This window comes from Melanerpes formicivorus, unplaced genomic scaffold (genome assembly GCF_026170545.1).
Source record: "Melanerpes formicivorus ecotype bairdi unplaced genomic scaffold, bMelFor1.0.p_v2 SCAF_26, whole genome shotgun sequence".
Taxonomy (NCBI): domain Eukaryota; kingdom Metazoa; phylum Chordata; class Aves; order Piciformes; family Picidae; genus Melanerpes; species Melanerpes formicivorus.
In genome coordinates, this window is record NW_027142378.1 from 11,497,075 (window position 1) to 11,509,385 (window position 12,311).

General features: G+C 46.2%; 1 protein-coding gene across 2 annotated transcripts in view; it reads right to left on the reverse strand.

Moving 5' to 3' along the window:
* ALK (ALK receptor tyrosine kinase) overlaps positions 1-12,311 on the reverse strand; it is a 319,074-nt gene that overhangs the window by 15,298 nt on the left and 291,465 nt on the right. The window contains exons 16-23 of one of the 2 annotated variants that reach the window (XM_068153686.1): positions 11,916-12,098; positions 10,379-10,477; positions 9,336-9,488; positions 8,613-8,711; positions 6,701-6,887; positions 4,573-4,663; positions 3,590-3,654; positions 2,410-2,539 (exon numbers count right to left, since the gene is read on the reverse strand). In XM_068153686.1, coding sequence (XP_068009787.1) covers positions 2,410-2,539; positions 3,590-3,654; positions 4,573-4,663; positions 6,701-6,887; positions 8,613-8,711; positions 9,336-9,488; positions 10,379-10,477; positions 11,916-12,098 — 1,007 coding nt within the window. Of the gene's footprint in view, positions 1-2,409; positions 2,540-3,589; positions 3,655-4,572; positions 4,664-6,700; positions 6,888-8,612; positions 8,712-9,335; positions 9,489-10,378; positions 10,478-11,915; positions 12,099-12,311 lie in introns of those variants that run through there. The other variant, XM_068153687.1, reaches the window with a different exon arrangement.

Sequence of the window (12,311 nt, forward strand, 5' to 3'; positions counted from 1 at the left end):
GGCTGAGTGCTCAACAGTATGCTGTGGGTGTCTTCCCTCAGGTCACACAGGTTCTCACTGACCAGCAGCAAGCCAAACAAGGCAATTGTTTGCCCAGTGGTCACTCTAGTGTGGTGCCTTCTCTTTCCTGGAGCCTTGGGGATTAATGGCAGGTTAATACCTTTCACATCTCTATTAAATTTGACTGAAACTGGCAAATGAATTCAAAGTTACTGGCAGGGGAGTGGGGAGAGTGACTGGGGGAGGCAGGCAGACAATGAACACGTAAATCTCTGTTGCAATCAGACTGCAAGCAGAAGGAGGTGGGGAAGACAAGGTAGTAAGGAAATCAGCTGGAAAATAGAGAACTGGAAAAAAGCAGGGGGAAGTGACAACAGTAATTCATATGGTGCTTACTGCACAGAAAGCAGTGCAGCTCTGCTACTGAGGCAGTCAGCTGTGTCTTGTGTGGTGAAATTACTCCTGCTGGATGCAATGCTCCTCAAAGCCTGTTTACTCTGCACTGCCCTTTGTCTTTTCCTTCCTTTAATGTCCCTGGGAAGCCACACATCCAGCCTGCTGTGCCTGCCATCTACCTGTCTTCCTGGAATGAGAAACAGGAGGACCAAAGCAGCTCCTGGTTCATTAAGAGCAGTGCAGATACATCCAGCAGTGCTGAGCCATGAGCCTTGTGTACAGAGACTTGGTCACACCTTAGATGTATGCAGAGGGTAAATCCACTTCCATAGCTGGTTCCCAGTGCACAATACCCCACATGTATCTCATTTCTCATCAGCCAGTCTCCTACCTTCATTGTTTCCAAGCTAGCAGTCAAACATGTGCACCAGAAGCTGGTCTCTTGGCACTCACAGCTGCCATTAGGCTCTCAGAAGCTGTCCTGGCAGCCAGACTATGAATTACCCTGCCACTGTAGGCAGGCAGCCACCACATGGGATAGTAGCAGAAGTAGAGCAAGGCAAGGAGAAGGAAGGTGTTAGAAGTAAAAAACCAAACATGTGGATCTATGTGTGCACACAGTCAGGCTGTGTGGTACAGCCTGTCCTGGCAGTTTTGAGCAAAGCACCTCCAAGCAGGTGCCCATGCCATTGCCCATACTTTGCCCATGCCATTTTGCTCTGCACCAAGCAAGAGCAGAGCCCACATTGCAAAAGATTCCTTTCCCCATTCACCTACCACCACGTTCAGCCTAGCTGCATGAGCATCTCCAGGTGCTACAGAAAACCAACCTCTACTTACAAAGACTTTCTGGGTATTTAGCCTCAACCAGAGAGGAGCCACCTGCACAGAATCACAGAATGAGTTCAGCTGGAAAACACCTCTAAGATCACCGAGTCCAACCATCACCCTAGACACCACCATGGTCACTAAACCATGGCCTGAAGTACTAGGACTACGTATTTTTTTGACCACTTTCAGTGACTCCACCACGTCCCTGGGCAGCCTTGTTTCAATGCCTGATCACTCTTGCAGGAAATAAAATTTCCCTAATACTCAAGATAAAGCTCCCCTGCTACAACCTGAGGCCATTTCCTCTCCTTCCATCACCTGATACCAGGGAGAAGAGACTAACCCCCACCTCACTCCAGGCTCCACTTTATTGCAATCTATTTACTGCAATCTATGCCAGACTGTGGTGGTCCTGAGCAACACAGAACATTTTGTGTGTCTGAGAACCAGATTTCAAGGGAAAAAACACAAACAACAAACCCACAAAGTTGATCTGTTTCCAGCTGCCTTGAGCAATAATCTTATTTGTATCTGCTGCAGCCTATTTATATCTCTCTTGTACTGAAAACATCTTGCTCTGTGTCAAAGAAATGTAAAGATGAAGCATGAAGCTGGGCCCTGGTGCTAAACTTCAACAATGTCTGGGTGTATTTCTGAGCCAGGGACTTGGTGCAAACTTTGTTCATCTGAAATACTGATTCTTTTCTAGAAGTTGCAATTTGTTTCTCACAGCTTTCCAGCTAGCTGTCGTTTCCTGTTAATGCTGATTTCAGTGGGAAAATCTTGTGAACTCTGGACTAGAGATATTTGCCATTAAGCCAACAGCTCCAGGTCAGACTCTGTCCTTGCCCATGTCACACAGGCATGGGCAGATACCCAAGGAAATGCACCTGACTGACAATTCAAATAATGGATTTATCTTTACCAGCTCAATGCATCCCCCAGACCTGCCCTGAGATGGTGTGAGGAAGGTTAAGAGTAGAGATGAACTTCTTGGGTTTGAAAGCTTGGATTTTGTTCTTTCATTAGATAGCATCTCCAGTGCCATCTACAAAGGCTTGGGATGAGGCACCTCTGCACAACTCCAGCAGCACTGACCTGCACAGGTCAGCTCCTCTCTAGTTCCGCATTTGCCACATGGCAGCAGCTTACTCAGTAAGATTCAGCTCTGTCTCTTCTTACCGGTCTAGGCCGTGTCTCCCTCAGGAAGGACTTCAGGTCCCCTCCAGCCATCAGCTCGAGCAGAATGAAACGGGGCAGTGCCTGCAGGCTCACCCCGATACAGCGCACAATGTTCTGGTGGTTGAACTTGCTGTGGAGACAGAGAGACTCAATTAGAGACACTCAATCCAAAAAGCACAGCTTAGATTAGACATTAGGAAGTTCTTCACTATGAGGGTGGTGAAACACTGAAATAGGTTGCCCAGAGAAGCTGTGGATGCCTCATCCCTGGAAGTGTTGAAGACTGGGATGGATGAGGCTTTGAGCAACTTGGTATAGCAGGAGATGTCCTGCCCATATGATATGATGAATTGCAGAGAAGAAGCAGAATGTTTTGCTGTGGGGAGTGGATTGCATAGAAAGGAACAAATCCCAAAGGCAGGGTGACTGGAGAAAGGAAAAGTGCTACTCCTGCACTCAGTATCCCTCTGCATGGTCCAGAACCAGAGGTGAGGAAGGAGTGGCTTTGGGCTGCTTTTCCTCTTCCTATCTTCTGCATCCTTTTTGGGCTACATTAAGACTGCGGGGTCACTGGAGGCAGAGAATGTCTGGTAACAGAAACAAGTCTGCTCCTAATTTTCCTATGCAGGGGGAAGAAGCTGGGCTAGGGCAGAGTTGTTCAGAATAAGGGATCTGCTCAGGTAGGGGATATTCCTTAAGGTGTAGTCTCTAATAGTTGCTTATTTCTCCTGACCTCAGTGTGATGATTAGCCATTGCCATGGATTCTAGGACTGCCACTGACAAGCAGCATGACAGCAGCATTAACTCAGTGCCATCTATTATTTTGGATTGTCAAACCCAAACTCCTAGGGGTTAGTTTTACCTCATGTTCTAACCTCTAAAAGGAATCAAAGGACCCTATTATCAATTCTGAAAACTAGGCCTAAAGATTTTCACTTTGGAGAATGAAAATGAGTGTGGACCTGCTTGACAATGTAATCCTTAGTAATCTGGTGCCTCTTTGTAAGAAGAATAAAAAAGAATGGCAATGCCTCTCCTCTTTGTAAAATACTGACAGCCATAGGCTAAAACTGCTGTGTGGTTGTGTTGCATGGGCATCACCTCTCACAACACCTTTTCTCTTTACAGTGCTGGGCTTTGCAAGCCTACACCAGCAATGTTCATCTTATTCATACACACCTGATAATGAGAGCTTCCATGAGGAAGTCCAGCTCATCTTGCTCTGAACACACTTCTGGCAATGTCTGGAAAAGAAGGAAGAGGTTGATGAGGAGAAGATATTTGAATCTATAGATGTAGAACACTTGACACAATCAACAGCACTAACATTGTCTGCAGCAAGCCTTGTTTCTCTACAAGAAACCTCACTCTAAGGTAACAGCTACACCAAGACAAAACTGGACTGTGAAGCCTGTTGAGAGGTAATCATCTGAACACATGGCCCATCAACATCACTGTCATCCTCCTCCCAGCAAAGTAAATAGCCCAGAGTGCACAATGTATGGGACTCTGCTGTAGAGAGGATGAGGAATGAGACCACAGCTTCTGAGCAGTCTGACAGTTCAATGCTCCTACCTTCCAGCAAGACTATGAACTATGACCAGCATTAGGACTGTGTTGCTATGCAATCTCTAGGAGGAAACAAGCTAGGCTGCTGAAGGGAGGGGGAATCCTACCAGGGTCTCTCAGCATTTAGCTTCACTTTCAGTGCACATCCATCCTATAATGGAGTGGTGAGATATCTGGAAATCCAACCACCTCCTACCTGCAGGCTCTGACATATGTGCCAGCTCTTCTTGGCCCCATGAAGACTTTTGGCCCATGACTTAAAGGCTTTGGACAGGTTACCACACCAGGCATAGCAGGTAGAGGATGGACAGAGGATGGATTTGTTCCTCATCCCTGCAGTTTGCTGCAGCTATATGGGAAATCTTTGCCTATTTACTACTTACAGACCTCTTTCAGTAATCTCACAAGCCCACGTGCTACAAGCTGTACCTTCATTCTGATGCACTGAAGTGTTGCAACACAGCAGCAACCTTCCTAGCCACATCCTTCAGTACTATAGTAAAGCTTAATTTATCTTCATTTTTGTAATGCATTGGGACTTTGGGGTGAAAGGTGCATGAAACCATCATGATAACTTGTACACTGTCACTTACTTTCACAGCCACCTGCAAGGGAGTGGGGTCGCTGGGGATCCCTGCCACCTGACCTTCATATACCTCACCAAAGGCTCCGTGGCCCAAACCCCTGGACAGACCAGAGAAGACAAGAAGGTTTTACTACAGAGAACACACATTATAACACTGTGGTCACAGCTCACAGAATGGGCCCACAATTTCCATGGAAGTGCAAGAGGGAGAACTGGATACTGACACCCATGTTACCACTCCTCACACTATGCAGGTGACCTGACCGTGACGTGATCTCTCCTGGACCTACTAAGTATTTAGCTGGGAGGGAAAGCAATCTTCAGAAGGGAACAGTCTCCTCTGAAATCAAGCTGCTGGCACTGCAGTGTAAAATAGATAGCACTCTTCTATGGCTTTAGTGTGGGTGCTCTACTGGTGGGCACTTCGAAACAGGTCAATAAAGAGAGATCTTAACTCTTGGTGTTCCCACACCCTTCGACACATTAACAGTTCCCACAATGTTTACTTTTCACCATTACAGAAAACATTGAACAAGAAACTAGGAAGGCACAATGGTTCTCAAAGGACCTGAATTCTAATCCAAGTATCTTTTCCTGATTTATTTTGTCATTCTGAGTAAGAACCTTAGCCAGTAAATGGTGATGATAGCACTTTATACAACACTCAGCTCCAGGAATTTGTGCTGAGAATTGTTTCTGGCACTGCTCATACTATGAAATGCATAGTTTTATTTAGAATAAAGGTACAAGAAAAAGAAGAAGGGATTGAAGCAATCACAACAGATCCTGTTCCATGTCCCTGTGACTGTGATGTTGAATACCTGTCTACTCAGTATTTGCTTGCTTAGCATTAAGCCAGCTGGTACAACAGCTTACCACACAGTTTTGCCAGGATAAATACCAGTCTAGGCAGTGAAACTCCAGTGAGGACTTGTGTTGCCTGTGGCTCAGTCATTTCTTTTACTAACATGTTGTAGGTATCAGCTGGAGACACTATTCTTGGCTATGTCTGACCAACTTATTACAAACTGAGGCTATAAACCAGACAAAGCAGCTCGTTGCTCAACCTCCTCCCAGAAAGTCCACCTTCTCTGCCTTACCAATTCCCTGCTCTCTGCACCTTGTCACACTTCAAAAATCATTTTATGGCCCAAGTGACAAAGGCAGCAGCAGCACAAGGTACATTAGAAACTTCCAGATGCAGTCCCACAAGATGTGCAGGTAAGGGGAATGAGGTAAGAGACAGCCAAACGGTGCAGACTGAGCAGTCTGCTCCAAATGTCAATCTTATTTAGTACCATAAGCTCCCTAGTCTTCAAGCTCTCCTGCTTCCACTTCTTGGCTTTTTGTGTACAACTGCATGGAGCCAGGGTAATGCCACATTCACAAGTGGCACACACTGGATCCTGCACTAGAGTTTTTCTTCAAAGACTGCTTTGAAACTTCACAGAAGTTCTGATCTAAGGAAGAGTGGTCAGGATGTCCAGGGAGGTGGTGCAGTCACCGTCCCTGGAGGGGCTCAAGGAACCTGTGGACATGACACTTGGGGACATGGTTTGATAGCCATGGTGGTGTTGGGTTGGCAGCTGGGCTTGATGATCTTGGAGATCTTTTCCAACCAAAACAATTCTGTGATTCTATGACTGCTGTGTTGGTTTGGTATTCCTGTCTTTTTACTACTGTCTGGCAGTTTTGAACCCATTGCCCTTTCCCTGCTATTTCTCTTCAGGTTGTCATTGTATTTACCAAAGATCCCACCCAAACCTTTCAAAGAGCCTCCTAACAAGCCTCAGCCCTCCCAGCATTTTGTCAGTTAATACTGCAAATGAGCCATTCAACTGCACAGTCTGCAGAAGATGTGTCTAAATTATTGGTGAGGACTCTTCAGTTCCTCTTACAATCCCAGAAGATTAATGCTGCACCTGTGAAAGGTCAAGGAGACTGCCAAGCCTAGTCCCCTCCACACAAGCCTAACTATTGCAGCTTCACATCTGTCTTATGAAAAGGGGCAAGAGTCTAAGAGTGCATGGGGGTCTGTACATGCCTGCACAAAGACAGGAGCTCACCCCTGTGGGAGAGAGCCAGCATACCTCAGTCTATCATGAGAGTTGTGAGGAAGGCAGAGGTGAATTTACCGGATGAGGGAGATGTTTTTCCGAGGCACCTCTTTGAGGTCACTAATGGACGTGGTCTTCCCTGCAAAGCAGTAGTTGGGATTGTAGTCTGTCATGATGGTGGAGGTACGCAGCTTGCTGAGTTTGTATTCTGGGCTCTGTAATTCCATCTGCATGGCTTGCAGCTCCTGGTGCTTCCTACGATACACTAAACACGGAGGACACAGTGAACCAGAGCTGAAGACTGGCTTTGGAACAGGACAGCAGCCATGCAGAACAACTTGCTGGGATTCACTGCATGGCCAAACTTCAGTCAGTCGAACCAGTGACACTGTCATCACTCTGTATGTCAAGTAATTACAGACAGAAAATGGAATCTGAAACTATCCAGGAACCTTTGCTTTACACATGTTATGAAGAAGCAGGCTTGCTCAAGAACTATTTGGAAGAAGGAAAATAAAGTTCACCTCAGGTTTCACAGTTCTGGGGGTTTTGTTTGCTTCTATTGAGTTTAACTGGAACTTTCAAGTACGAATCCAGCTCCAGACCTGAGGGAGTCAGGGTATAATCAACTTTCCTCAAGTGCCTAAAGTCTGAAATGAATTACTGCATCATATTGTTCAGAATGGATAAACTGTTACCCCAGAACAAGGAGCACACTCCAGGTTAAATTAGCTCATCTTGTGAAACTCCTCCTGTTTCTAAACAACCGAGCTGGACCAAATCTGAACCCAGTTCATGGTAGCATTAAATACTTTGAACCACTTCACTGGTACTCCTAAAAGGTCAGTAGAAATCACACTTTGAAAGAAGACAGTTCTGTGGCTGCTCCTTCAAGCAGTGACAGACACTGCAGGATTACTTTCCAAAGCGAGGTGCCAGTGGTGAGCAGGTTAAATCACCATTACCCTTACTATTGATTTCTGTGGGAGCTGGATTGAGGCCAGAGACTGTGATGGTGATAGCTATTGCATCTTCTCCAGCAGATGTTGCTCAGGGGAAGAATTTAAGGGGCAAACATGCTCTCACAAAGGCAGATGGGTGCAATGACCTAGCCACAAACCTCTCCTGTCCTCCATTTTCCTCCTCATTGCTTTTGGTTTGATTTTTCAGAATCACTGCTCTTCCCTGAGATGGCAACGATAGGCTACTTGGATGGAAAGAGGATTACTCTTCCACTCCCTGAGAAGTAATTAGTAATTTTAAAGGGCTGCTGTCAGGCCAGAAATCATAAGTGTGGGACCATGTGTTTGCAGCTGATAACTTCTGAAAGTCTTAAAACTGAAACAGCTGCACAAATCTAATTTAATAGTTGTCATTTGCTGCTCTGGCTCTGTCCCTCCCCCAGACTATACACAGTGTGGACAAAGCAAGGTGGCAGGGCTGTGGTTTGAACCCCTGGCTGCTTTTCATCAGATCTGTTCTGCTCACCATCAAAGGCAGGTGAGCAATGGTTTAAAATAAGAAAATGGAAGGGTACAGAATACCTTCTGGACTGCCAAATCAAGAGGCCAAGAATGCCACATCCTCACTGAGCAGCAGCTGGTAAAAGGGGAATTGTGTGAGGATTCAAGGCTTAAATGTCATATATTAAGAGGCTAAACCTGCATACAGGCACACAAACAAAGCAGCTTGCTTTTAGACATTAAGCACCAAAAGAGTCTCACAAAACCACTGGCAGCTGTGTTCTGGCAGCTTTATAACACAAGCAATAATGACTCTTCTGAGATGCAGCCAGTAAGTGAAACCTCCTCAAATTGGTCACTGTGGTTAGAAACAGCTACTGGAAGCTGAAGGCAAGGTGTGTGTGTGGGAAGGTGCCATTAAACACAGCGGGAGCTAAAAACCTGATGCCTTTTGCCTCCCAGGGCCTAATTATCTCTGGCTCAGGTCCAGCCCTCATATGAAAATATCTTTGCAGAGGAACACTCACCTATCATGATGCCTGAAAAAGCCAAAATTAAAGCAGCCACCAATGCTGAAGTCACTACAGACAAGACCAGGGAGAGAGGGAGATGAACCACTGGCTCAGCTGTAACAGAGGCAGGAGAAGAAGGAATTACATGTTTGAAAGGGTCTTACAGAAGCCACTTTATCCAAGACAGATTTTTTGGCTTTTCCTTTTATTTACTCATCTGCTGCTCCTAGAGTGTAGGAGCAACCTCTGGCACAATCAGTTCTCAGGATCTTTGACCTCTAATACCTTACTGTTTCACTTTGCTCAATTAATATCAAGCCATTAAAAACAGATGGTTTGCTATCCATGAATTAACATGTGCACTCCTTGGGTATAAAAACAAGACCATAAAAACCAGGGGCAGGAGGTTGGGGAGGTGGAAAGAACATTACATTGGCGAGGTTAAAGTGCTGCTATCAATGCCAAATCACAGCAAAAGCAGGAGGAGGACTGGCATACATCATCTCCTAAATGCATCTAACCCAGGCAGAAAAACCTGGTAACAGTAAGTGCAGTACCAAGTATTGCATGGCTGCATCCTCACTTGAGACCACAAGGCATTCAGTGACCATCTATGTACTCCCCCTTGGCAAAGTGACCATCCTTCTTGCCATGGGAATGATACAAACACAGAACCATTTTCCCATGCTTGCACTTCCTGTTTCTCATGCTGGCAGCCTACCCCACACATGTACTTACCTATGCAGGACACACCATCCTCAGCCAACTCTGTGCCTGGCTCACAAAAGCAAATGACGTTTTGCGTCTCAAGGTCAACACGGCACTCGTCCATCTCACAGTGACTGCAGTTAAGGTGCAGCCTAATGTCCACCTCTCCGTGCCCCTCAGTCACTAGGGAGTGGATGAAAGAAGCTGAGTTAATAACTGTAAAGATCTTTCATGTAAGTCCCTTGGGCACTGAGAGAAACAGGGGTGCCAGATGTGGCAGGGAAGGGGACCAGCTAAGAAACCAATTTCTCCCCACTTCCTGTAGCTCCTGTCCTTTTGTCACGTAGTAAATACCATCCCACTAAAGTGGCCCCACTGCAGCTGAGAGGCACTGGCTTGCTTTGAGCAGACAGTCCTACCAGGTTAGCAAGGAGGCCAAGAGAAACCTGCTCTTTCAGCAGTCTGTGGGGCTCACTCTTTGTATTTCCTGGCCTTTATTCCCTCCGAGAACAAATCTTGCACTCTTGTAGAAACTCCTGGCTGTTCTAAAGCAAACTTTGCTTTGTTGTCTGAACACATTGCAAACATATCCCAAGCATGGCCTTCTGGGCAAACACAGGCTGGAGTGGCAGTATTTGTCACTCCCACAGATTGCTGGGCAACACTGCATGGTTTTCTCTAGAAACTTCCTGGGCCAACAAGGATACTTTGCTGAGGGATGCTCTCAGGGACACATTTGTTAGTGAGCAGTCAGTTGCTTTGTCTGCTTCTTCCCTGAATTATTTAACTAAGAGGTTCTGTTACCACCTTCCCTGGCCAAAATTATTCTAGAGGCTGGTAGACTATTTTGTTGGGAAGTGTGTTCCAATAGCCTTGATGTTCTCTCCACCTGCTTTCTTCCTGCTGCTTCTGTTTCTTCTCTACTGCTGAACTGTTATCATTCCTGTCTTTCTGCCTTCCCATGTTCACAGTGACACTAAGCTGTCCCCCAGGGCTTGTGAAGTGTCCTATAGATGCAAACTGTTCTTAACATGAAATAAACCCACTAGAAGACTTCTGACCAATGTGAATACCTTTAAGTGCTGGAGTGTATAAAGTACCAATTGGATTAATAAAGGACACACCATCCTCCCCATCCATCTCTGGGTCATTGTCCATTGCAGCATTGCCACCTACATCAAACCAGAAGTTACCTTAACAGAGTGAGGCTCATTGGCACTAAAATACAGGTAAGCATTGCAACATGCATGACTTCAGCATATTTAGGGAAGCATACAAATGAGGAGAGAAGAAATCAAAGTATTTCATGTAGAGGGAACACTCAGCAAGTTGTGGCATGAACCACTGGTCTTTTATCTCTAGAACTCCAATTGAAACAGCAGCATCTTGCAGCAATTTCTGAGCTCTGTTTTTAGACTGTTACAAACGAAGGCAAAAACTTTATGTTGAGGCATTTGGATGCTGTGAAATGTGTAAGCCCTCCTTAAAATTATGCAGCCAAGAGACTGGAGGGCTAAGTTCAGCACTCTTGCTGATTAAGCTATATATTGTGTCAGCAGAGGGAATGGATAATCTGATGTCCTTCCTCTCCTTTGCACCATGAAGGCAGGCTGGTCCACCAGGAGTGGGGACTGAAGGAATTTATGAGTTGCTCATGGGTGCTTGGGCACACAGAACATATCAGGAGCAAAATATAAGGGCATAGGAGAAGCACAGTGTGGGCCATATAATTTGTACTGCAAGCATGCAAAGGTTCCCCCACCCCAAAATGGCTTTTCCCCTAAATCCATCTTCAGTGAAAGTAAAATTAAGTCATGGGAGGCATTCTGTTGGAGAAAGAAGCATTACACAACAACATTGTACACAACATGCACATCATCATTTAAACTCATTACTCCTGCTCAGGATTTCTAGTCTCTCACACACTTGATTTAAGATGTGGAGAACCAGGAGTTAAAATGTCCACCACAGTGCAGACGGCTGAGGAAACTATGTGGCCCAGAGGATTATTGCTCAGGAGAGATCTTGAATCTGGACCACACCAGTTAGAATCAACATAATGCCATCTGACAGCTGTTCTGAGGCCCACAGCACGTCCAATTAGCTCCTTGTTGACTGAAGTCAACATCATTGTTGTTATTAAGAGGGGACCTGGCTGGCAGCCTGAGCTTCTGCCCCCAGGGACCACCTGTGCAGGACCAAGACTCACCCACAGCAGGGCAGGGTAGAAGAAGCAGCTGTGATTTTCCCCGGGCATAAAGCCTGTCTGCCAGCCCCTAGGACCCGAGTCCTCAAAACACAGGTGCTGGCAAGGGGAGCACATAGCCTGTGGCTCCTCCTTCAGCACTACAACCCCGACCTGGAAGGCTCCAGAACCACAGCAGGATTTTTTTCTGAGTGCAAGGCCAGGATTACAGCTGAAGGGCTGACACCTGGCTGTTTGCTCAAACACTAAATGCCATACATTCATCTAGTGCTAAAAAGGCAACACACAGACATACTGGTACATAACAGTCATATGCTAGCTACAGGAGAATTAGCTATCAGTGTTTTGCTGATCGTTAGCACTAAAGGAGGGGAAGGGACACCTTGAACATGAAGCCACTTTACCTATATATCCTCCGCCTCCTCCACCTGAGGAGCACCCCCCTCCACCCCCTCCGAAACCCCCTCTTGTCTCCCACCCCCACTTCTTCATGGCCTGGGGGCAGGATCTTCCTCCAGTAGCACCTTCCAGCAAGGATTTTCCTGACCACAGGAAGGAAGTGTTATCATTCCAGCCACCTCCACCACCTGCAGTTAAAAGAAGAGAAAAGCCCCAGGCAGGGGTTGGTCATTTTTGTGTCAAAACCACGGCAGGGATTTGCAGAAGGAGCACTCCTTCAAAGCACTTCAGCTGAAAGTCAGAACCTCATGCCTTGGTTAGAGGATGGGAATGTGCTTGCTACACAGTGCTACAGTGACCTTTCTGTGGGGCTTCAGACAGTGTCAATCACCTGCACCACT